At 59.9% G+C, this 22,091-nt stretch overlaps 1 protein-coding gene across 5 annotated transcripts; it reads right to left on the minus strand.

The window, feature by feature from the left end:
* Nucleotides 1-372: 372 nt before the first annotated feature.
* Nucleotides 373-22,052, minus strand: ARVCF (ARVCF, delta catenin family member). Of its 5 annotated transcripts, XM_023508028.1 has the most exons (19): nt 21,966-22,052; nt 19,163-19,390; nt 11,619-11,777; nt 10,928-11,454; nt 9,514-10,013; nt 8,802-8,985; nt 7,950-8,067; nt 7,467-7,638; nt 6,900-6,917; nt 5,871-5,942; nt 4,406-4,533; nt 3,945-4,095; nt 3,528-3,726; nt 3,340-3,451; nt 3,154-3,244; nt 2,807-2,860; nt 2,328-2,413; nt 1,695-1,814; nt 373-1,232 (listed from the first exon to the last, which is right to left on the minus strand). In XM_023508028.1, the coding sequence occupies exons 2-18, from the start codon at nt 19,370-19,372 to the stop codon at nt 1,707-1,709; spliced, it is 2,889 nt and encodes a 962-aa protein (XP_023363796.1). In that variant the 5' UTR covers nt 19,373-19,390; nt 21,966-22,052; the 3' UTR covers nt 373-1,232; nt 1,695-1,706. The 5 variants fall into 5 exon arrangements, with proteins under 5 accessions (XP_023363796.1, XP_023363793.1, XP_023363794.1 ...); XM_023508025.1 differs by lacking the exon at nt 1,695-1,814; XM_023508026.1 differs by lacking the exons at nt 1,695-1,814; nt 6,900-6,917.
* Between the last annotated feature and the right edge of the window lie 39 nt (nt 22,053-22,091).

Here is a 22,091-nt window from a genome sequence, read left to right on the forward strand (position 1 = left end):
GGCTCAAACCAGGGATGGAATTCCTGTGGTTGTCCAGCTGGTAGAACAGTGAAGCAGCCTTGGTTTATGTCTGGCTAAGACCAGTGCTGCCCTAGCTCCTCCAGATGGTCAGCCTACCCACCACCAGCAAAGCTCTCCAAGGCCCCTGGTCCTGGAATAGCGACAAGATTCCAGCCCATCTGCACCTAGACCAGCCCTGCCTGGGCTGCCATCCCCAGGCTCAGGGCCCTTCTCTGGCTGTATAAGAGTTCAGCAGTGAGGCCAAGGGCCCAGTGTGGAAACCGCCAAGGGGCCAGGAACCACTGGAGGCCATCTCCACCTTGATAAACCCAGCCCTCATCACTGGCGACAGGATATCCCAGCCATAGAAGACAAAAAATTCTTTTGTTGTTTTTAATTTTTAAATTTTCTTACAAAAATTGAGATGTTTACCAATAGAGTCTTATTTTGGTTTCATTTTTAATGCATTTCATCAGTGTTTTTCTTCTGTTTTTAAGTCACAAACAACAGGCACTGAACAGCAGTCTCCCCACCACTGCTGAAGCTCAGTCCCGGAGGTGCTACTTGGGGCTCTGAGTGGATGCAGCAGCTGCGGCCCTGATGGTCAGTACAGGGAAGGGCACCACTGCATGGGGGCCCACACATCTGCAGGACCAAGACAGGTGGTAGGGCATGTGGAGCCTGACCCCGTCCTAATGCCTTCAAAGCCGCCTTGCCTGGGCCCAGGCCTTCCTCTGTGGTTTCCCTGCCATGCAGGGTGGCTACAAGGGGAGTCCTCCACCCTCTGAGTCCAACTTCTCTGCCCTGCCCCCACTCTCTGCCTGGCTGCCTGTCCCTGGGGTCTACACCGCCAACCCAGCCCACTCCTCTTATGCAACCTTACACAGGGGCACACACCCCTTACCCTCCAGCCCCAAAGCACAGCCAGGCACCTTCCCTGATGCCGCCCTGGTCCTGCCCTTGCAGCTCAGCCAGCCTTCTCAGACCTTCTTTCACTCGCTCACACACAGCACCATGTCAGTAAACAGCTAACTTAGGTCTAGGGAGTTAGGTGGGGAGAGCAGAGGGGGGTGGGGAGGGGCAGGAGGGCACCCCAAAGCCAGGCCCTGGCTTGGGCCACAGGCACTGCCAATCTCTGCCACCAGGGTGCTCGGAGCTCCACGACAGGGTCTGCTGAGGACGGCCCTTCTTGGGTGAAATGATCCCTAAGAACAAGCAGCTGGGCCTGGGCCCTGCGGAGGGAGAGAGAACAGTATAGCCTGGGCAGACCGTGAGCTCGATGGGTGGTGGGGGTGGGGCAGGACAATGTGCAACCCTGGCAGGACTCTCTGTAGACAGAAGTGTGGTCGAAGTCAGCTGCTCTGAGTGTTATGGGCTAACCTGAGGGTGCCGGCACCAGGGGCCATCCTGACTTGCTGGTCCTCATGATGCCTGTGCTCCAGGCATCTGACGTGGGGGCTGTCCCTACTCTGGTCCTGTCTCCTCGAGGCTTTTACCCCACGGAGCTGGGGAGGAGGCTTCAGGCCCAGGAGCACCCTCCCACTCTGACCTCAGTCTGGCCTTCCTAAGCCAGGCGCTTGGTCCTGCCAGGGTGCATGCAAGAAGAGCAGAGCGTGCAGACAGCAGAGAGGAGTGGGAGGTCTCCTCCCAGAGAACAGGAGACAATTGGACAAATGACCAGAAAAAGAACGTACCAGGCATGCAAGCTAGACCCAGGAGTCAACGGGCTGAGGCTTAGCGTCCCCCACGGCGTCCACTAGCCTGACTGTGGGCCTGCTGGACCCAGGGGGCGGGGCCTTCCTGCCAGGGTCGAGCTGCAGCGCATGGCGGGCAGGTGGACAGGAGGGCATTAGAAGCACAACAGAGCGGGTTAGTCAGCACTGTCTGCAGGGCAGGACTGCACAGGGGGCTGGGCTATAGCCAGAATGGTGTGAGGGTAGCCAGCCAAGGCAGCACGGGGGTGCTGAGGTTGAGGGGAGCTGAGCTGGCATGACTCATATGGGCCAGGATGGTGCGTGGACACACAGAGGCCTACGCAGGAAGCCTGGGGACTGGCATAGAGCGGGTGGCAGGTGCTGCCCTTGCCCAGCATGCTCATGCAGAGAGGGTGCAGACATGCCTGCAGGGTGTGGCTAGGCAGCACTGTCCTGCCCCCCCTCCCAGTAGGTGTGAGCTGCAAACCCATGAGTACCCACAAACTGACATAAGAGGGCAGCCTCCTGTGCTTGGTCCCCCAGGGCCCAGACCAGACTCAGTAAGGCTTGGGCTGCTCTCCAGGCTACTCCTAGGTATGGAGCCTCTCTGGGTGCCTGCCCACAGCCACTTACTTTCAAAGGCTCCTTCTCAGAGGCCTCCCCTGTGGAGCCACTGCCCCGAGCCCTGCGCTCCCTCCGTTCCACGGTGGAGTATCCATCTGTGGGCAGGGTAAAGAGGAGGCATGAGGAACAGATGTCCCTCTCAGCCTGAACATAGGGCCCCAGGGGCCAGGGGTTTTGGGACAGGGCTCCAACCTGCCATGGCCTGGAGACCTGTGCAGACCCCGGGTCCCACCAGGCCCCTGTCTCACAGAGGCATGGCCCTTGTTTGTGCCCCCCACCCCCCATGACAGCTCAATAACCAACCCCCCCTTATCTGGCTGATCAGAGGCCCTGGCTGGGCACTGACTGCTCTCTAGCTGCCCTGCCCCTCACTCCCTGAGCCCACCAAACCAGATCTCTGCTCTCCAACTAACACCAACCACACTTACCCCATCAAGCCAGCAGGCTCATTTCTGGCCCTGGCCTCTCCCTGACGTGCCTGTACTCACCTGGGCCCAGTGCGTCCATGGGAATCACGTCTCTACTGCTTGCTTTCTCACTGTCTGCAAAGCAAGGGCAGGCAGCTGGTTGCCCACAGTGGCCAGGGGGCCAGGGCAGACACCTCAGCAGGGTTGGCCTTGGGGATCCCAAGCACCCTCTGTCACCTAAGATCCTTGCTATTTTTGCCCAGCCTCTGCCAGCTGACAATCCACACCCAACCTTGACACCAATGCAGGTGCCATGGGGAGGACTTCAGAGCCGACTGTAAGGCCCTCTGGTGGGAGAAAACCTGTCTCTCTCCTCTGCTCCTCACCAGCCTTGTCAACACTGCCCCCACCCTCCAGCCAGCACTCACCCAGGCTCTTGTCCACCAGTGGCAGTGTGCTGTCATCAAAGCCCCCAGGACTTGGTGCTCCCTTGGAACACCTAGCGGCAGCAGCTGCTGACTGTGGAGACAGGAAACGCAAGCAGGAAAGTTGTGGTCCTCTCTCTCAGGGACCCAACCTGGCGGAATGTGAGGGAAGGGCCAGGCAGGCCGCACCTGGAAGCGTGCCTTCGTCCAGCCGTCCCTCTGCAGGGCGCCACGCAGCTCCTTGTAACTCCACACGGTCTGCAGCACGTGGGACGCAGCCTTCACCTCGCGCACGGACTGGCTGCGGTGGGCGGGTCGCGTCAGTGGCGGCCCCTCCTCAGCCGTCCCCAACCCTGCCCCCACCCCAACGCCCCCACCTGGAGGCGACGAGAGCCACCAGAGCGGGCACACCACGGGCCTGCAAGAGCGAGCGCGCATTATCCACGCTGTCAGACACGATCTCGTGGATGGTGTTAAGCACGGCCACCACCGTGTCCTCCTCCAGGCGGGCCCCAGGTCGTACCGGAGCCTGCGCATTGCGCACGTTCCGCACCAGCTCTGCCATGGCGTAGCTCCCTGGGGATGGGACGGGGTTAGGGCACACCTCCAGCCTGCCCCTCCAGAATGGAGCTGTGTTCAGGTGAGGGGCACCACCAGGAGGGCCCCAGGACACGCAAGATCCTTGTGAGCGGAGAGGGCCACGATGCTCAAACTACCCACCACCCAGCCTCTAACGGCGGGACCTCGGAGCTGCCTGCCCGGTTCCGGCGCCCAGGCCTGCTCTGGCCTCTCACCGATGAGGTCCTTGTTGCGCCGGTCCAGCGAGAGGTTGCGGAGAGCGATAGCAACGGCGCGCACTACCTTGTCGGTCTCGGACTGCAGCAGTTCCACTAGCACTGGCAGCCCGCGCTCCTTGCGCACGGTGACGCGGATGTACGTGGCCCACTACAGCAGTGGAGGGAAAGAGAGGACTGCGGAGATGCACGTGCCAGGCACGCTCCCACCTCTGGATCCTGACCGGTCCCTCCGCTGGCTCTTCCTCCTCCCCTGCGACAAAGCCCTATCCCCAACAGCTCAAAGCCAACTCCACCAAGAAGCCTCCCCACCATCCAGTGGCGCACTACTTGCGGCCCATACGCTTTGAACCTCTCTGACCTTGGGGAAGCGCTGTGTCTCCTCCTCTCCCCGCCAGGCCTAGCAAGCGCAGTACCAATGAGGTACTTGCCCTCCCTGCCAGACAGACTTGGCCTCTCACCATCCAGTTGCCCGCACTGAGGTTCTGCAGGGCGCCAGCGGCAGCCTCCAGAGTGTTGAAGTTCCGGCTCTCCGTGAGGAGGGAGAGGTAGAGACGTACCACCTCGGGCTGGTATAGCAGCTCAAAGCCTGCGTACAGGATAACCACCACCCGCAGTCACCCAGAACCTTCTCCCTCACCATCATCACCTTCCCTCCTATCCTGGGTCAGACCTCCCAGGGCCAGTGTGAGCTGGGGCCAGGAATGGGTGTGGAGCCGCTCCGGAATGTTTAGGATCAGTGTAGTCACCCAAGGAAGAAAACAGCCCCATTTTACAGCGGCAAACTGGGGCTTAGTCCATAGAAGTTGATAAGCCTCACAAGCACCCCAGAAGCCTGAGGTGGCAAAAGGGCCACCCCCCTAGCAATAGGGCCCGCCCTCCCTGTACAGACTGTGCACCCAGGGCCACGCCCCTACCAAGAGGGCCTGCCCTCCCTGGCAACAGGGCCGACTTCGACTTTGCAAGTAAGACTGTGCACCCAGGGCCATGCCCCTAGCAACAGAGCCCACCTAATGTTGGACAGTACAGCCAGTCCAGCATAACCCCGCTAAGGCAGCGCCACCAGGGTAGCTGCCCTAGAAACAGGACCCAGGTTCCTCAGCAACCACTCCAGCTCCCCAGCAATTAAGGCCCCAGTCTGGTACCCTAGAGTGCTCCAAAGATGAGGTACCAAGGCAGCCTTCCAGATCTGCCTGTCCCCACACAAGGCTTCTGCCTGGCTCAGGACATTACTTCCCTCTCCCCTGTCCTGCCCCATTCCATGACCCCTTGTCCAGTGCCCATATCTGTGTTCCCTGTACTCCAGCCCTCACATGCTACACACCCACTCCCCTCTCAGGGTGTCTGCAACTCTGCCTGTAATGCTTGTCCTTACAACCCCACGCAGATCCCTTCTGCCTTCTACCCCAGGTGGGGACCTGCAGGCTCTTCCAACTTGCCAGGCTGGCTAGGCCCCAACAGGGCAGAACTCTCTCATTCAGGCTGGCTCCCAGCATACAGCAGGATCCCAGCACACTGAAGAAACTCAACACACACAGGGGTTGGAAAGACGATCCAGGCATTCTGAGCCTCTCTGGCCCTGGATCTGACCATGTCTGCCCAGCTACCAGTCCTCACAGGTGGACACCAGCTCTATAACCAGCACTGGAGGCCCCAATTTCACTGGGGCTCTCCCCCCTCCAACACTGCCAACCTCTCACCTGCTATATGGTTGTGCAGGCACCTGGCCTCTCTGCCTCTCCACCCACCTTATCCAAACTGACCCTGATTCTGAACTTTCAACAGGTCTTCAGGACTGGACTATCCTCCGAGGAATCCCACACCTATGGGCCTCAGTTTCTCCATTTGATGACCAAAAGCTTCACTACGGGGACAGTCCTGGGCCCGGGCTCCCCTGAAGGTACAGGCTCGGTCCCTGCCACTCACCTTTGGCAGCCTCCGTTCGCTTAGGCAGGTCTAGTGTGTCAAAGTTCTGGTCCACCTCACCATCCTTCTTCCCTGGAAAGGAAGTGGGGCAGGAGGTCAGGTGGACCCCATGGAGGGCAGGAGGTGTCAGGAAGGTTGCACAAAGCCCTCTCCTGACCAGGCCCCAAAGAATACCAAGTACAGGGCTGGGCACCTGGAGGCCTTGGGAGTACAGCACCACTTTCCTGAGCAGGCAGATCATCCCAGGGGAAGATGGTGGTGGCTGTGGGTCCTGGGGATATCCCAGACCTGCCCCAATCCCCTGGGACTCATTTCCCACCAGACAGCTGGAAGCTGTACACAGACCCTCACAGTGGCTCCCCTCCAGCTGCCAGGTGTGTCGCTGAGCAGTCAGGAGCCCAAGTTAGGTAGCAGGTAGGTACTACACACAGAGAAGCTGAAGGCTGACAGGGACAGGGCTTGCCTGGGTCACACAAGGAAGGGCTGGGCCAAGAGCTTTCTCATGGCAAAAATTCCCTCATCTGTGGCCAGGACACTATCCCAGGCTGTACCCCACAGCAACCCCATGTAACACTTGCACAGTCTAAGGTAGCACAACTCCATGATGGAGAACTCACTGCCTCCCAGCCACCTTCCCCACGTCAGATAAAGAAGCTTCTCCCCTTTAGAAGGCAGCAGAGCTGAACTCAGATGATCTGGGGCTCCACCCTGACCACCCTCACAGGACCTTTCTGCTGTTCCTCTGAGCCACACACCACTCCATTCCATCACAGGGGCAGACTCTGATCCTGGGCCTCTGGGGATGGACACAACCCAGGCCCTGCCCACCCTCTATAAGTCTGAGATTATAGGGGCAACCTCTTGGCCTCCCTAGGGGCACACATTTCTGCCACTGTCATGGAAATGGTGGCCCAGAGATAAGATCAGGGCTGGGGCAGAGCCTTGAGGCTAGAAGGTGCTTCCCCCTTACTGGGAGCCCACAGCACCTGGCAGGCTGGTTCTGCAAGACCAGCGTGGACTCAAACTCACCTTGATGGAACCACTCCTCTGGGCAGCCGGAGGAAGCACAGGAGAGAGGAGAGGAGCCTGAGCAGGTAGGACTCCGACACCCTCTTGGGAGGCCTCAGATTCCCACTGCACACTCTGGATCAAGCAGCCAACGCATGGGACCTCACCCAGATTACTTTGGGGGGCTCAGTGGTCACCAGTGAAACATGGAGGGGGGCTAGGGGTCAGTGGGGCAGGTGAAGGTGGTTCACAGGTGTGACTTCAGTTGCCAGGGATGTGGGTCGTGGGGACCTACACTCACAGCCTGGTCAGGTTTACAGCTACTGAGAATGGCCAGCAGGTGGCATCATTGGTGGCCCTTTTCCAACTTGAAGGCTCACAGAACTCTTCCCCAGCGTGGAGGGGCTGGGCTGAGTACCCTGGTCCCCGTCAGCTGTGATCTAAGGCAGTGCACCTTCCTTGGCTCCCTGCTTCCCTATTGGAGGCTGACCAGGTGTCCTCCAGCCTCCATCACTTCCCACTAGGGGCATGGAGAGCCTTCAGCCCGGGCCAAGGGTCTAGAGTGGTACCCCAGGCTCACCCACCCACCTTTGGCCTTCTTGCCACCAAAGCAGCTGGCGTCATCCCGCCTCCGGCGCTGGGGGCCCGTGGCACTGCCCGGGAACCCGGGCTCTGCCTCCTGGTACCTGTCGGCCCCAGGCACCTCCTTGTGCACGTGGTAGGACAGGTTCCGCATGATGCACACGCAGTTTTCCACTGACTGTGGGGAGAGGCCAGCAGCTGGGGCAGGTCTGTGTGCCCTGGGCACTGCTGCATACCCGAGCCCCTAGGCACAAGGCCAGCCCTCAGCCAGCATGCACCAATGCCCCAGAAGCAAGGGATAGGGAGGCCTCACAAATGCTAGGGCAGAGCACCATGCCTAATTCACAGCACAAACTGCAAGGTGGGCCATGTCTAAGACCTACCTGACTGTGCTGCCCGAGGGTTCTGGCCCCAGGGCCTGCTCTTGCATTGCCATCTGTCCCTCCCTAGATGGAAAGCTGTGAGACTGTCCCACCCCACCTTGCCTACCTTGTTGTCTGTGTCTTTCCTGCCCACAGCTGACTGTAGGGCGTGCAGGAGTGCGTCTACCAGCCCTTCACACTCCCGGAGTCGCCGCCGGGCCTCGGCACCATCTGAGCTCACGTTCCTGGGTGGCCGAGAACAGGCCTAGTTACCCCTGACCCCTCAGGAACTCCTCCAGCCCCATCCCAGCCTTGGTTGCTTATCTTCATCTCTAAATAGGCCCTACTGCCACCCCTGGGGCTACTGAGATAGGATGGCCAGGGTGTCTAACAGCCCCCCTATACCCCAGGAAGTAGGCTCAAGCTGGGTAACTCCGTGGGGGAGGAGGCAGGTGTATTTAAAGGCACAGAGGTGGGCCCAAAGAAGCAATTCTGAGCCCCCATGTCAGTGGCAGCTCTGGGCCCTGTTGTGCTCCAAGGTCAGGACCCCACAGGGCCGGGGGACACATCCTGGTGACAGGCAGGGCTGTGAGACCAGGACTTGCTTGTTGAGATCTCTGCAGGGCTTCCCAGGGGGTAGGTGTGGGAAGAAGGCAGGGGTCTCAGGAAGGTGGGATGAGCACCTAAGGCAGACGGACACAAAGGTCCCAGCTTCCCATGGCTAGGAAGGGGGGCTGGAGCTGGGCAGGGTGAGGGAACCAGAGCAGGGAGATTCTGACCAGAGGGTGTCTTTCAGGGTAAGTACAGTCCCGTCAGGCCCCACTCATCCTCCACGGGCTCAAGCTGCGACCCTGATGCCCAAGAGGTAGGTGGCCTGCTATTTTCTCCCTGTCATCTGGGACCAGTAGGATGGCCAGCAGATGTGTGGTCAGGCCATCAGTCACCCTATGGGAGCAGCCCAGGAAGAAGCTGGCCACACCTCAGGCAGCCCGATGTGTTCTTGAAGACAGTTGTCCACTCGGCATCCCGTGGCTTGGAGTCCTCATTGGGCTCAAGTTCCCAACCCGAGTGGGGCACGATGACCTCATGAGTCAGCGTCTGCAGGCCATGGTCGATGATGACCATCTTCAGGGGCTCATAAGATGACAAGTTCCAGAGTGTGCCTATAGGTGTGATTGGCCGTGCTGACCACAGGCACTTTCCTCCCTCCCCTCCTCCCCAGGTGACTGTGTCCAGGTCCTGATCCACCTTCCCTGTGCCCCAGTTCACACAGAATGACAGGAAGTAACAGAAGCCAGGAAAGCTCTGGAGGCCAGCCTGGGCAGCACCCAGTTGTGGCTCCTAGCCAGGATGGAGTCCAAGAGGAGGGGATGGGAGGGCTGTCCCTTTCCCTATTCCCTTCTACCTGGGCTAGTGGGACCAATGCTCCTAAGACCACAGGGAGGTGGTCAGGTGGCTCTGCCTGTCCGTCAGCCCCCACAAAGCACAGTCCTTCTAGGCAGGACCCAGGGCAGCTACAGTGGGGACATGGGGTCCACAGGGAAGGGCCTCCTAGGCAGGCTCTCCCAGAGCTGGACCTCCCAACAACCTGAGCATTTCCCTGGCCAGGAGCCCCCGAGTGGCCTGGGGGCTCCTGGGCTCAGCCTTCTGCTCCTTCTGGGAGAGGTCCCGCACACGCTGGACCCACTTACCAGTGACTAGCTCACGGACCTCACTGTCCCTGGCAGCCCGCAGCAGGCGCACCAGGGCCGGCACACCGCCGCAGTCCCGGATGGCAGCCTTGTTGTCAGTGTCCCGGCCATAGGAGAGGTTGCGCAGTGCCCCGCAGGCCCGGCGCCGCACCTCGGACCGAGGGTGGTCCAGCAGCGCCACAAGCAGAGGCAGTCCCCGCAGCTGCCGCACCCGGCGCTTGATGCCCTCATTCTCAAAGCACAGGTGCTGCAGGTAGGCGGCCGCGTTGGCTTTCACAGGGTCCACAGGGTGCCGAAGCATGGCCAACACCTCAGGAAGTTCGGGGTCCCGCCACCGCGGCTCCTTACGGGTGCTGTCCACTGAGGGTGAACGTCGCGCCAGCCGGTCCAGGCTGCCCAGGCTGCCCCGTTCTGGCTGGGCCAGGGGCGCTGTTACTGCCGGGAATGCAGGCCGTTCATCCAGCAGCTCACCACCATCATCTGCCGTGTCCTCGTAGGCCCTGTGCAGGCAAGCAGGGCACGTTGACGTCCTCACAGCAGCCGCTGGCCCTGCCTCTGAGCTGCCCATCACACCCTCTCCTGGGGACTGTGAACTCACCCAGCAGGGCTGGGCCACGAGCATCTGTGTCTTGGCCCCAAGAAGGCAGAGGGCGCTGGGAGTCAGACCCCAGCCCAGCTGACAGCCACCAGGGCTTGCATCCCTCCCAGCACAGGGAGCTCTCACTGCTGTCACCAGGTAGCATTCCCCTTTCCTGAGCTGGATGTATTTCTATGGAACATCCATCTACAACTGGGGAGGGCCCCTTCCTTCCCTGAAGCCACTCCACCTTCCTCTAAGACCAATCTCCAGGATGTAGTGGGAAGCGTTGGCCCTCCTTGTAGGGTCCCTACAGCCGTCCCAGTGGAACCATGCGAGAAGCAATCAGGCCACCTCCCATCAGGCCATAGGATGTCCTTGGCTCTCAGTAGCCCTGTGGGTTGTCATTATCACACCTACTTCCCGGAAGAAGGATTGCAGCTGGAGTGGTCAAGGTGGGTCACACCCCACTCTGCAGACACTGGGACCAAAGAGGCAGGGGCTCTGGGCTCCAGTTACTGCCATGCATGTTGAAAACTGAGGCCCAGGGAGACCAGAGCCTCTTGTGCTAGGGTATTCGTGGCCATATGGCTAGAGCAAAGGCAGCAGGTGTCAGGCACAGTCACCAGTCCTGGGCCCGAGGCAGGGTGCCATCCTAATTTCTATTGCCTCGGGACTTTCCCTGGCTGTGGTTCTGACCAAGAATCAGGGCCTACACAAACCAACCAGGATATGACTAACTTAACCAGCAGCCAGACTGCCTGTGGGTCACCCTGTGGCTGGGAGTAGAAGGCAGACTTCCCAGGGGGAGGCAGCTGCAGGGGACAGAGTGCTCACCTGGTGCGCAGGCCCTGCCCACATTCAGGCCTCCTTCTCGTGGTTGTGCCATAGTCAGGCTCCAGCTCAGGGCCACCCTCATCATCAGCGGCCAGGCTACGAGTGTCATCCTCCAAGCCATAGGGTTCTGCCTGGAAGCGCTCAGGCAGGGAGCGGCCACCTGGCGGCCCAGGCTCAGGGCCCACAGGGAAGGCCTCACGGCGGCCAGGCAACGTGAAGCAGCCATCAGCAGGGCCCAGGCCAAGGGGGCCGGTGCGTGGGGGCCGCACACCCAGCCCACGAGATAGACTGCCATAGCTAGGGCCATCCCGGGACTCGGGGCCATCAGGAGGGCCACCCCCGCTACTGAGGTAGGCTCGGGAAAGCGTGGCTGCTGGGCCACCACCACGTAGCAGGAAGTGCCGGTCCAGGGGGCCGTCGGCAAAAGGGCCTAGAGGGGGGCCACCATCCAGCAGGGGGAGTCCATCTGGGCCCAGGGGCACCTGGCGTACCGTCCGCGTGGTCACCGTCTTGACCGTCTTGGTAACCTGGTGGACAGGCGGGTGCCAGTGGGCTGGGGAGCCCAAGAGTTCTGGAAACTACCCTAGTGGGGCCAGGTTGGCTTCTAGGTGGCTGGCTCACATGTCCACACTGCAGATGGGACAGCTGCAGCTGCCTGGTCCACTCTCTCACCACCCGGGCCCAGCCATACCTTGGTCTCAGTGCGCCGAGTTGTGCCATCTTCAGATGTGACAATGGACACGTGAGAGGTGGGGGTGCCAGGGTCCTCCTCCACTGTCACTGTCTCCTCCAGAACCTCGGGAGCCTCTGGCATTGTCGCCAGTGAGGCCTGGCTGCCTGGGCTCTGCTCCTGGGGTGAGGTAGGGTGTCAGTGGGCAGGACCACAGCCTGTATGTGCCTGGCATGTAGGTCCCCATAAAGACAGAACGGCCTCAGCGTGTGTCTCCTCCTAGCCCCCATGCCCACCTACCCCAGGGCTGGTCTTCACCCAAGCATGACAGCAACGGGTTCTTGCCCTGTCACTCCACCCCAGGGTTCCTCAGGCTGAGTTGGGATGACCTCCTGATGTGCCAGGATTGGCTGATACAGGCTCCTCCAGGCCCGAGGAGGCCCCCGGTGTGACCTGCAGGACATCCTCCTAAGGTCAACTCCCACACCTGACAGGGCTCTTCTGGTATCCTGGGGTCTCCTCCCTGCCCTATCCTAGAGACCCTGAGTGCAGAAGTCTTGGGGGAACAGTTTCACCACTGCTTACTGACTCGCAGCCCCACCCAGACTCCTACCACCAAGGCCAGCCAAACGCCCTCAAAAGACAGAAATATCGGCTCGGCGCCTGTGGCTCAAGCGGCTAAGGCGCCAGCCACATACACCTAAGGTGGCGGGTTCAAATCTCCAGCCCGGGCCCGCCAAACAACAATGATGGCTGCAACCAAAAAATGGCCAGGCATTGTGGCGGGTGCCTGTAGTCCCAGCTACTTGGGAGGCGGAGGCAGGAGACTCGCTTGAGCCCAGGAGTTGGAGGTTGCTGTGAGCGTGATGCCATGGCACTCTACCCAGGGGGATAGCCTGAGGCTCCGTCTCAAAAAAAAAAAAAGACAGAAATATCCATTCCCAGAATGCCCTGTGCACCCACAGGACCAAAATATCTCACTCCTTTCAGCTTGGACTCTCTCAGGTATCAAGGGGGCACACCCTGGCCCTACTTTGGGCCCTCCACTGACTGAGAAGCGGGTGTCATATCAGACATTAGAAATAGAGCAGATTGGGACCTACATCCACACTTGCCACCATCCTGCAAGAGATGACCACAGTGGAATTCTAAGACAGCTCTGGGCTGAGACACTTCCAAAGCTCACAAGCCTACTGGACAGACTCGTCATCAGGGAAACTGAGGCTAAACGTGGACATGCTGGCCCACGTCAGAGCTGGCCTGACAGTTGTTACGCTGCTTGGTATAGGAACCCTAGACCCCCAGTCTGCCCTCAGGCCTCTGACCGCATAGGCCCTAGGCCCACTCTGCAGCTGCACCAGCATCTGAGATCAGCACCTACTCAGAACAGGCAGGAGTGAAACTCAGGCTGCGGTGGTCCAAGGAGGACACATTCCCAGATAGCCAGGGCTGGATCAGCAGGAAGATGGGTCTCTTGCGTGGACCCACTGGGACCCAAACCAACACTGAGTCCCACCTGGCTCCAGAGCAGGACTCCACCTATCCCTGGGCCTAGGTTAAGCCAGGCAAGGTGCCCAGGGCTATCCCCAGGACCTGCCTGCCTACGTCGGGGTCCTATCCCAGAGGAATGCTTGACCTCTGATGTATACAGTGCCAGGTCCAGGAAGGGGCTAGAACAGAGGCAGCCCTCATGCTCTAAGTGACACAGGAAATAAGAAGCCACAGAATGTACCTCCCACCACCCCAGGAGCAGGCCCTCAAGAGAATGTTTCCCCTTTATAGATGGGGAAACTGAGGCCTGACTCAGGAGAGAGGATTCACCCCGGTCTTCACAATGCTAGTGGGAGGGGTCTAAGGCACTGCAGGGAAGACAATTTGGCAGAGGTACTCTGAGCCTCACCTTGCCTCTGTCTTGGGGTGTGGGTGGTAGAATGCCTGCTAGGGCCCTAGCCAGGAAGAGAGAACCCTGTTCCCTAGGAAAGAGAAATAGACTGAGGCCCCAAGTGGGGACAACGGCAGGCTGCCAGCCAAGGTGGACTGGGCTCTTCTCCAAGGGCCCTGGGGATCCAGGACTGCTCCAAGCAAGAGGCAGCACATGGCTGCCCATCTGTATGTGACCCCTGTGGGGCCCTGGGGGGCTAGTCAGGGCTCCAACCGTGAGGTTGAGCAGTTAGTTCAGTGGTAGGGTGGGGGCTGGGGAAGGAGCAGGACTGAGGGGATGTTGCCCAGGACACTCTGCAAGTGGGATGTGACCCCTCTCAGATTTACATATATTTACATACATTAAACATGCCAAGAAGAGCCCCCTACTCCCTCACTAGGCAGTAGGGGGTAAGGAGGAGGAGAAAGGATAGCTGGGGCCTGGGCTCCCACTCTGGGGCCCAGTGAACCTCTCCCATCCTAGCTATGGGGAGGGTCTGACCATGCAGAGCTCGGTGGTCCAGGAGAGCTGGGGGCCCCACAGTGAGGTCAGTATCCCTATGACACTCCCACCAGCCCAGAGCCAGCAGCGGAATCCCAAGGCCCCAAGAGTCTCTGCTGGCAAATGACCTCAGGGAGCCAAAAAGAAGCAATGACTTCACCCAGAAAGGAGTGTGAGTCAGCCGGTGATCACGGGAAAGCCTGGCCCCCATTACACAGACCTGGACATACATACATACACACATAGGCACTGGGATCTGGACACAGTGTGCATGCACCTGATCCCTCAGACAGGAACATGTGCACGTCCACACGTGTGTGGGCACCCAGTGGGCACTCAGGCCCAAGTATGTCAACCTGCATGCTCTGACAGCACCCCAAGTGCATGGCACCCACTGTTCCCGAGGACACTCATCAGTACACATATCCTCAGGTCCCCCACTTGTCCAGACCTTATCCATGCAAGGCCTCACGTGCTCTCAACACACACAGACAAGGGCCACCAACTCCCTCCATCACCTACCCAGGCGTCCACTCTGGGAGTCTCAGAGCTGATGGTAAATAGGGAAACTGAGGAGGCCTAGAGTAGTGAGAGCCCCACCCAAAGCCATGGTATGGCTGGGGCTGTGGGATATTGGGTTGATGACCAGCACACAGTTGGCATCAACAGCGGGGCTGGTCTGGGTACCCGGACCCCTGCCTGACCCTAGCACCCTAATCCAGGGTACCATGACTCATGACTCGGGGCTGGTCCACTCTCAGAGGCCCCTAACCTAGCAGCTCCACACAGCCTCCGTTCCAGACCCAACTCTGAGATGTGTCCCTCTGCAACCCAGACACCAGCACTATCTTAAAATACCCCACTCCCAGCCCAAACCAACATGCCATGACCAGGCAACAGTCTCTTGCCACCTGCCCCCAGCCTGACCATTCTTGCCCCTCATGCAAGGACCATGCTCAGTCTCCCACCACCCAAATCTCCCATCCCAGATCCCTCCATGGCTCTCCTTTCTGTGCTGCTCCTGCTCCATGGCCCTGAGCCTGGCCCAAAGAAGCAATGCTCCCCAGTTCTGGGGCTTCCCACAAACTCCCTTGGGCTTGTGGGAGGTGCTAGAGTGTCCAAGGAGTTGGACCCACCCACCTGCCAGGGCTCTGAAGAGGGCCCCCAGAGGCAGAGGGCTGAGCAGGACTCTGCACCCCATCATGCACCTGGGGTTCAACTTCCTCATGGTTAGAGGGAAAGGTGAGGGGTGCTGGGACCCTGGGACATTCTGGGTAGCACTAGGAAACATCCAGATGCAAGGCATGTGGGAAGCAGAAGAGTGAGAAGTGGACCAATGCACAGTGGGGCTGCCACCAGGGCAAAGGCCCACACAACCTCCAGTTGGGTACAGGGATGGTGGAGGGAAAGGCAGAGAAAACAAGCCAAGTCCTAGTTTGGGGGTGAAGGGGTCAGTCGGGGTCTGGAGACGCCCATCTACCCACACCACCCAGTCTTCACAGATAAGCACCCACAGTGCGCGTCTTGAAAAACAGACTGCAGAGGTGCCTGTCCCGTCCCGTCCAAGGTCCTGCTGGCACACGCTAAAGTGAGACTATACACCTGGACCCCACACTCAAGGCCAGACTCCCAGCGGGCACAAGTTATGGCCGCTGGATGAATGGAGGGGTGAGACAGTAATAGTTCCACGGCCCACTGGCTGCATCCAGTTGGGGACAAGTCAGCTGGGATCCCTTGCCAGGTAGCAAGCCTTGGCCACCACAAAACACCTTCTTTTTTAGGGCCCATGGGTTTTGCCTAGCTCTCAGGACCAGGAGCTCACCTCTCTAAGCAGCAGTGCACCTGCTGGGACATGGCTGATGAAGGGTGGCCAAAAGGCCACAGTGGGAAGCAAGCTGGGATCAGGACAGAGAGCAAGACCCTCACTCACCCCATCTTTCCCAAGCCACACTGTGATTATGAACCCCCTCGACCGGCTCCTCCATCTTTAAGTCGATGGCCAGACCCCTGGGGTCACACCAGGACTACACCCCACAGGCACAAACCTGCCTGCCCAGGTAGGCAGGTGTGTGGAGGACCTGCTTCCCAACACAGGGGCTCTTGCATGGTCTCCCCTTGGCTCCACCTCAGTTTCCCTGCCTGTTACTGAATCTGGCTTCTTCTGAGCAGAGTGCAAGCTGCCCCTTACCTTTCCAACCACCTCAGTTTGGGAGGCAGAGCGCCTAGTCTTCCTTGGAGACCCCCCTCCTGCTTCCACACGTGGGCGGGGCCCGCCTCCACCCCTTCCTTCACGTGCGCCGCGGCGCAGAGAAAGCTTCCGTGAAAGCTCCGGAAGCTCCTTGGAAGGTTCCCAGAGTCGGAGTCCACGCAGGGGGTGTGGAGGGAGCCTTCCCTCCCGGAAGCAGGAGGCCTAGCCCATCCTTCTCCAAACTCAACCTCACTCCTGCAGAAAGGAGCTGCTAGGGAAGGCCCTTCCTCCTATCCTGGTCCCCCGGGCACCTGTCCTGGGGCTGGCCGGCATACCCCCCTCTCCGCCCCGGGTACCCGACGCCCGCTCCACACGCAGCGTAGCACTGTCAGGGGGACCTACGCCCAGCCCCCAGGACGGCTCTAGAGACCCCGTGGCCCCGCCCCGTGCACCGGGGCACCCTGTGCGCCTTTGCACTCCACGGACAGCTCCTTACCCTGCCACCCCTCCCGGCCAGCCCGCCACAGCCCGGCCGGAGCGCAGACAATAGCCGCCTCCGGCCAGCGGCTCCGCGAAACAAAAGCGGGACCTCCGGGACAGGCCAGCGTCCTGCCCTCAGCCTTCTGGCCCAGACCACTATGCCCCCCCGGACCCCCAGGCAAGTTCCCTCCAACCTGTCTGTGTTCAGCCGGCATTGGGCCAAGGCTTGGGGGCGCGGGGCGGCGGCAGTGGCTGGACCGGGCTCGCCTCCGGCGCCTCGGCGCTCTGGCTCAGGCTCGGCAGACTCGCTCCCCGCGGGGGTGGACCTGGCGCGGGTAGCGGCGAGCAGCCAATCGGGCGGGGCCGCGCCCGGGCGGGGCGGGGCGGGGCGGGGCGGGCGGCGGCGCCAGGTCCCGCCCCCCACAGCGTGAGGCGGGGCTCTGCGGCCGGGTGGAGGCCAGAGGCGCCCCTGAGCCCCCTGGCCCGGGTGTGGGGGGCGGGGGGTGACAGTTCCCCGCGGAGTGACCTTAGCCAAGTGCTCCTTCCCAGGCCTCAATTTGCGCCTAGTAAATGAGAACACACGCCCCTCCGCCTGTAGAGTTGGGGAAACTGAGTTCCAGCCGGGCAGGGGCCAGTGCTGCGACAGGCACAGTGCCACCCTCGGAGGGTGCCATCCTAGCCACAACTTAGTTTCACCTTGCTGTGAAAGGAGCCCAACAAGATAGGAGTCGAGGCCATCTCAGCACTATAAGGGTCCCTCAGGTCCCAGATCCCACCTTGGATCTTTGCCTAGCCCCACCCAGATTGGGGCACCCAAGAACTGTCCATGAAGCTTGATGGAGACCTGGCAAACGGCCCCACTGGTTACTCTGTGTCTTGGGCTCTCCCCGTGGAAGCACAGAAACCTAGGGTGCCTCCTCCACTCCACGCCCAGCCAGGCATGAATGTGAGGCCACACTCTGGAGTGTTTAGTTCTGCTGGGATGACAAAGGGATGGGAGAGTGGGGCTGGAGCCACCTTTTGGGTCATACCCCACAAAGGCAAGCCAATGGCTCTAGTATCATGGACCAGGAAACAGGTTCTTGGGACAGAGAGCTGGGGCCAGCCCAGGGAGGCTCAGGGGGTACAGCAAGCGAAGGGTCTCTCACCCAGGCCTTTCTACCACTTCTCCCCAGACCCCACTCAGAGACTGAGCCTCTCCTGGGGCCACCTCCCACTTCCACAATGTGCCATGGGCACAGGCCAGCAGACTCAAGACTCTGGGTACCCACTGTGTGTCCCTCTGAGCCTCAGTTTCCCCACCCACACAGGGGCAAGGGGCAAGTTGCCCTGGCCATTGGCCTCCTGAGTTTTCTATCCTGGGCAGCCTTGTATGGAGCCACCCAGGGCAGTGAGGAGGAGGACTGGAATAGCCCCTTGAGGGAGGGAGTGTGGCCCGGATCTTATGTTTAAGCTAGTTCTGTCTTCTCAGTTTCACCAGCTGCTAGTACCCAGCCACATACCCAGAGCTGGCAGCCCTGGGTGGGGTGAGTCCTGCCCCAGCTAGGTATCTGGAGGAGGGGGCCCTTCCTGCTGGAGGCTGGAGGCCAGGTGGCCCAGATGGTGGAGCAGCCTACTGGTGGGTACAGCAGCAGTAGCCCTGCCCTAGCTCACTGTCACCTGCCTTGCCCCCTGCCCCAAGCTTCTCCAGCTGCCTCCTCTGACCTTGTGGCTCAGCAGATAGATCCCTAGGCGCTGCCTCCTGAGGTCAATCTTCGGAAGCAGGTTTGGCATTGGGGCAGCTGAGCCTGGCCCACCCAGTTGACTCCCTCCATCCAGCAGGGATGGGGAGGGGAGGAGGGGCACTGGCCTCAGGCCTTGCAGTCCTCATCCCTGAGGAGGTCAGGGCACTCCAGGCTGTGGGAAAATCTTTCCACCAGGGCATCAACCCTCTGGGGTATTGTTGGCCCTCCCATACTGCCAATTCATGGGCTGGAGAACAGAGCCTGTTTCAGCCTGGGAGGGCTAGCCTGAGCACCCTAGTGCCTCAGAGGCAGCCTTGGGGTCACTGGCTGCCTCTGTTCCCATGAGGCCCATCTGAGATGTTCTGTTTCCCCCTTCAATTTGGGAGTACAAACCTTACACTTGGCAATGTCTGGAGTTGGGTAGCTCTTGAGATGGCCCTAGCACCCAGGCTCATTTGAGGCAGCTTAGCACCAGGGGCTTGGGAAGAGGGCTCCCCAGTGGGCCTGGGGTCCTCTGTAGACATTAATTTGGCTCTGACCATGTGCTTGTATTGGGCTATGCACTCTACATGGATCTAGTGAGTGAACATAGCAATCATTAAATCCCCTTGGGATCCCATTTTCCATTCCTCCCCAGAAGCCCCAGCAGGTCTTGCAATAAACCAATGCATGCCAGCTTGTGGTCTACCAGGACCCCTTGATTGTTTTCCCACCTGGCCATTTTCAACCTCCCAATTCACAAGGCTGTTACCTGCAGGACCAGCTGTTGCCAGGCCATCGGCAGGGGCTGCCCACTGCCCACACCACCACTGCCCATGCCAGGCTGCTGGGCACACTCCAGCTGCAGGGCAACATGGCGCCGCTCTTGCTCGAGTGCTCGTGTCAGCCGCTCGAACCGGGCTTCCTGCTCCTTCACTGAGGCCAGGATGCTGGCAGCCGAGTGCACGTTGCAGTCCTCCATGACCAGGGTGCCTGCCAGCTGCAGGCAAAGCAGAGCAATCTCAAAGTAGGGCGGGGCAGCAGCTTGGCAAGCCCATTGCAGCCCCCTGCCTGCCCCACTCACAGATCATACAACTTACTCCCAGACCAGAGCATCCAGCTCTCAGGAGGAAAGCCACATTGATTAAATTCTAAATTAAAAGCCATTAATCCAAGGCTGGCCGGAAGCCTCCAGTTCACTCCCTGTGGGGTATAGGGCTCTGACCTGGCTCCTCTGCCTCCTGTCAGGCCCAGCAGAACCACTGCCCTGGGCATCTCAGAGCCTGCCGGGAAGGGCAGGAAGAGCTAGTATGATGAGTGCTTACTACCACCTAAGCCCTCTACCACCCATAGCACATGTCAGCACCTTCTCACACAGGTGGATGCCAGGGCCCAGGGAGGGTGGAGGACCAGGCCAGTGAAGGCAGCAAGCACGGGGTGTAAGAAGCACCTCCAATGCTGCCAGGTGCTGGGGACATCCAGGCAGGTGTGAGCTGACCACAGCCTTGGAGCTCCCAGTAGCACTCGCCTGTGGCCCAGCAGTCCTGCCTCTACTCCCAGCCACAGTGGACAGGGGCAAGGGTAGTGTCTGCTCCACAAGGTGGAGAGAAACCTGAGGACAGAGCTGGTTGAGGTTCTGGCTGGGGCTGCACAAACTTAGAGCCCCTAAACCTGGAAGTGACCAGTGTGTGAGACGCCTGACCCAGAAGAAAAGGGCAGAGCCTGAGTGACTGAGGCCCAGCACTGGAACTTGGTCTGACCTGCCTGCGCCCTGGCCCAGTGTTGTCCCCAGAGGCCCCTAAGGGAGCGGGAAGGGTGGTGGGGGGTTGGCAGCTGCAGTGACGAGCCAGAGCTTTCCCTCCTGCTTGCTCCCTGACTGGGCAGTACTTCTACTTCTCATGGGCAAAAAGAAGCAGGACAAGCATACAAGCTCAGACCAGGCTCCCAGCAGTGGGTGGGCTGCAGGCCAGGTGGCCAAACTTCCCGGAGCTGCAAGAGTGTGGTCTGGTGCCCGGTCAGCCCACTGAGGCCAACTCCCCCGGATCCCTTGCCCTGCACCAACGTACCAGGCCAGCAGTGCTGCCCACTGCCCTGGTTGGAGGCAGCTGTAAGGGCAGAGCCCTGGAGAAGAAAACCCAGTGCTGGAGGGGCCAGGACACAGTCTGGGGGTATGGGTGCACCTCAAAGGTGAAGGGATTACATGAAGCCTAGCCCTACAGTGACAGCTGGGGAAACCAAGGCCCAGTGGTGGTAGAGGCCAGTGTTGGCCCCAAAGCTGCTCTCCACTTTCCCTGCATCTGTCACACAAATTAAACTGCCAACATGACCTTGCAGGGAAGCTAGGGGAGCAGAGAAGCTGTTAAGTCAGCCACAGCAGGAAGAACCAACCTCCCATAGTCAGGGTAGGAGTACAGACAGGGTCCTCTGGCCACTGTGGTATGAAGGGCCCAACAGCAGGCCCAAGGGCACATGCACCACCACGGTCACCTAGCCCTCTGTACACACCCGTTGCTCCCCACCCATGGGCCCCAGGAGACACTAGGTCTTGTGCACAAAAGTGTGGGCCTGCAGTGGGCAAGGTAGGGCCTTCCTCCCTGGGAGGGCCAGGTGAATCGCAGGAGCCAGCTCACCTGAACCTCAGAACCAAGAGTCAGAAGGCAAGGGGATGCTGCCCTGGGTGGAAGTGATCAGGACTCACAAGGCAGCTGCTGGCCGTGTGGACATGGGGTGGTTTCCTTCCTTCCTTCCTTGTGCAGACATGGGATCCTGTCTGACCTCCAGCTTCACCTATGCTATGTTCCTATCCCGTATCCAGCAGGACTAGGCCTGGACTGCAGGCCCTGGGGATTGCTTCCCTGCCCTGAGCACCCCCAGCATGCCATTTGTGGCATCCAGGGAGGGCCACCCTGAAGGAAAGCCACTGTTTCTATCTGGTGGCCCCAAATTCTGAGGCCAGGCCCCACCCCACACTGATCTTTCCACTGCCCAATTCAGCTCAGTTGGGACAAAATAGCTGTGTTTACCAAGTGACGTCCCTGAGCCCTGCAGGCTGCAGCCTCAGCACCTCAGTGGCCTGGAAAGCTACCCAAAGTGATATCTAGGAAGAGCAGGGAAGGCCCAGACCCATTCCCCAGACACAGTGGCCTCCAGCCCCCACAGAGAAGCACAGGGTTGGCATAGGTGATGCAGGCCAGAACTGCAGAGAACAGCTTTTCAGATGCTAACTCAATATTAACACAAATATGTGGTGTAAATATGTGTGAATTTTTTTTTTTGGCCGGTGCTGGGTTTGAACCCGCCACCTTACGTATATGGGGCTGGTGCCCTACTCCCTTGAGCCACAGGCGCCGCCCAATGTGCGTGAATTTTTAAGATCCACCACTGGATTTTAAAGACATTTTTCCCAGCTGCCTACCCTGGGGGGTGGAGGGCACGGAACATGCTTCTGTGAGGGCCCAGAGAGCCTCAGCACACACAGGAAAGTGCCATGCTGTGAGATATAGGTGGACTCTAGCTCTCCACTCACCTGGAAGGGCCCAGCACTATTTGCCAGGTGGACCCTTCATGACCCCTACCTGGGATTGGCACCCAGCATCACACTGATTCAGCGGAGGCTGCTTCTTACAAAATACGTCTGCTCAGGCAGTTGATTTAGCAATAAGGTACTGGACACCTCAAAAGTGACCAGATCCAAGGACCAT

This window comes from Otolemur garnettii, unplaced genomic scaffold, assembly GCF_000181295.1.
Source record: "Otolemur garnettii isolate 467f Iridium unplaced genomic scaffold, OtoGar3 scaffold00218, whole genome shotgun sequence".
NCBI classification, from domain to species: Eukaryota; Metazoa; Chordata; class Mammalia; order Primates; family Galagidae; genus Otolemur; species Otolemur garnettii.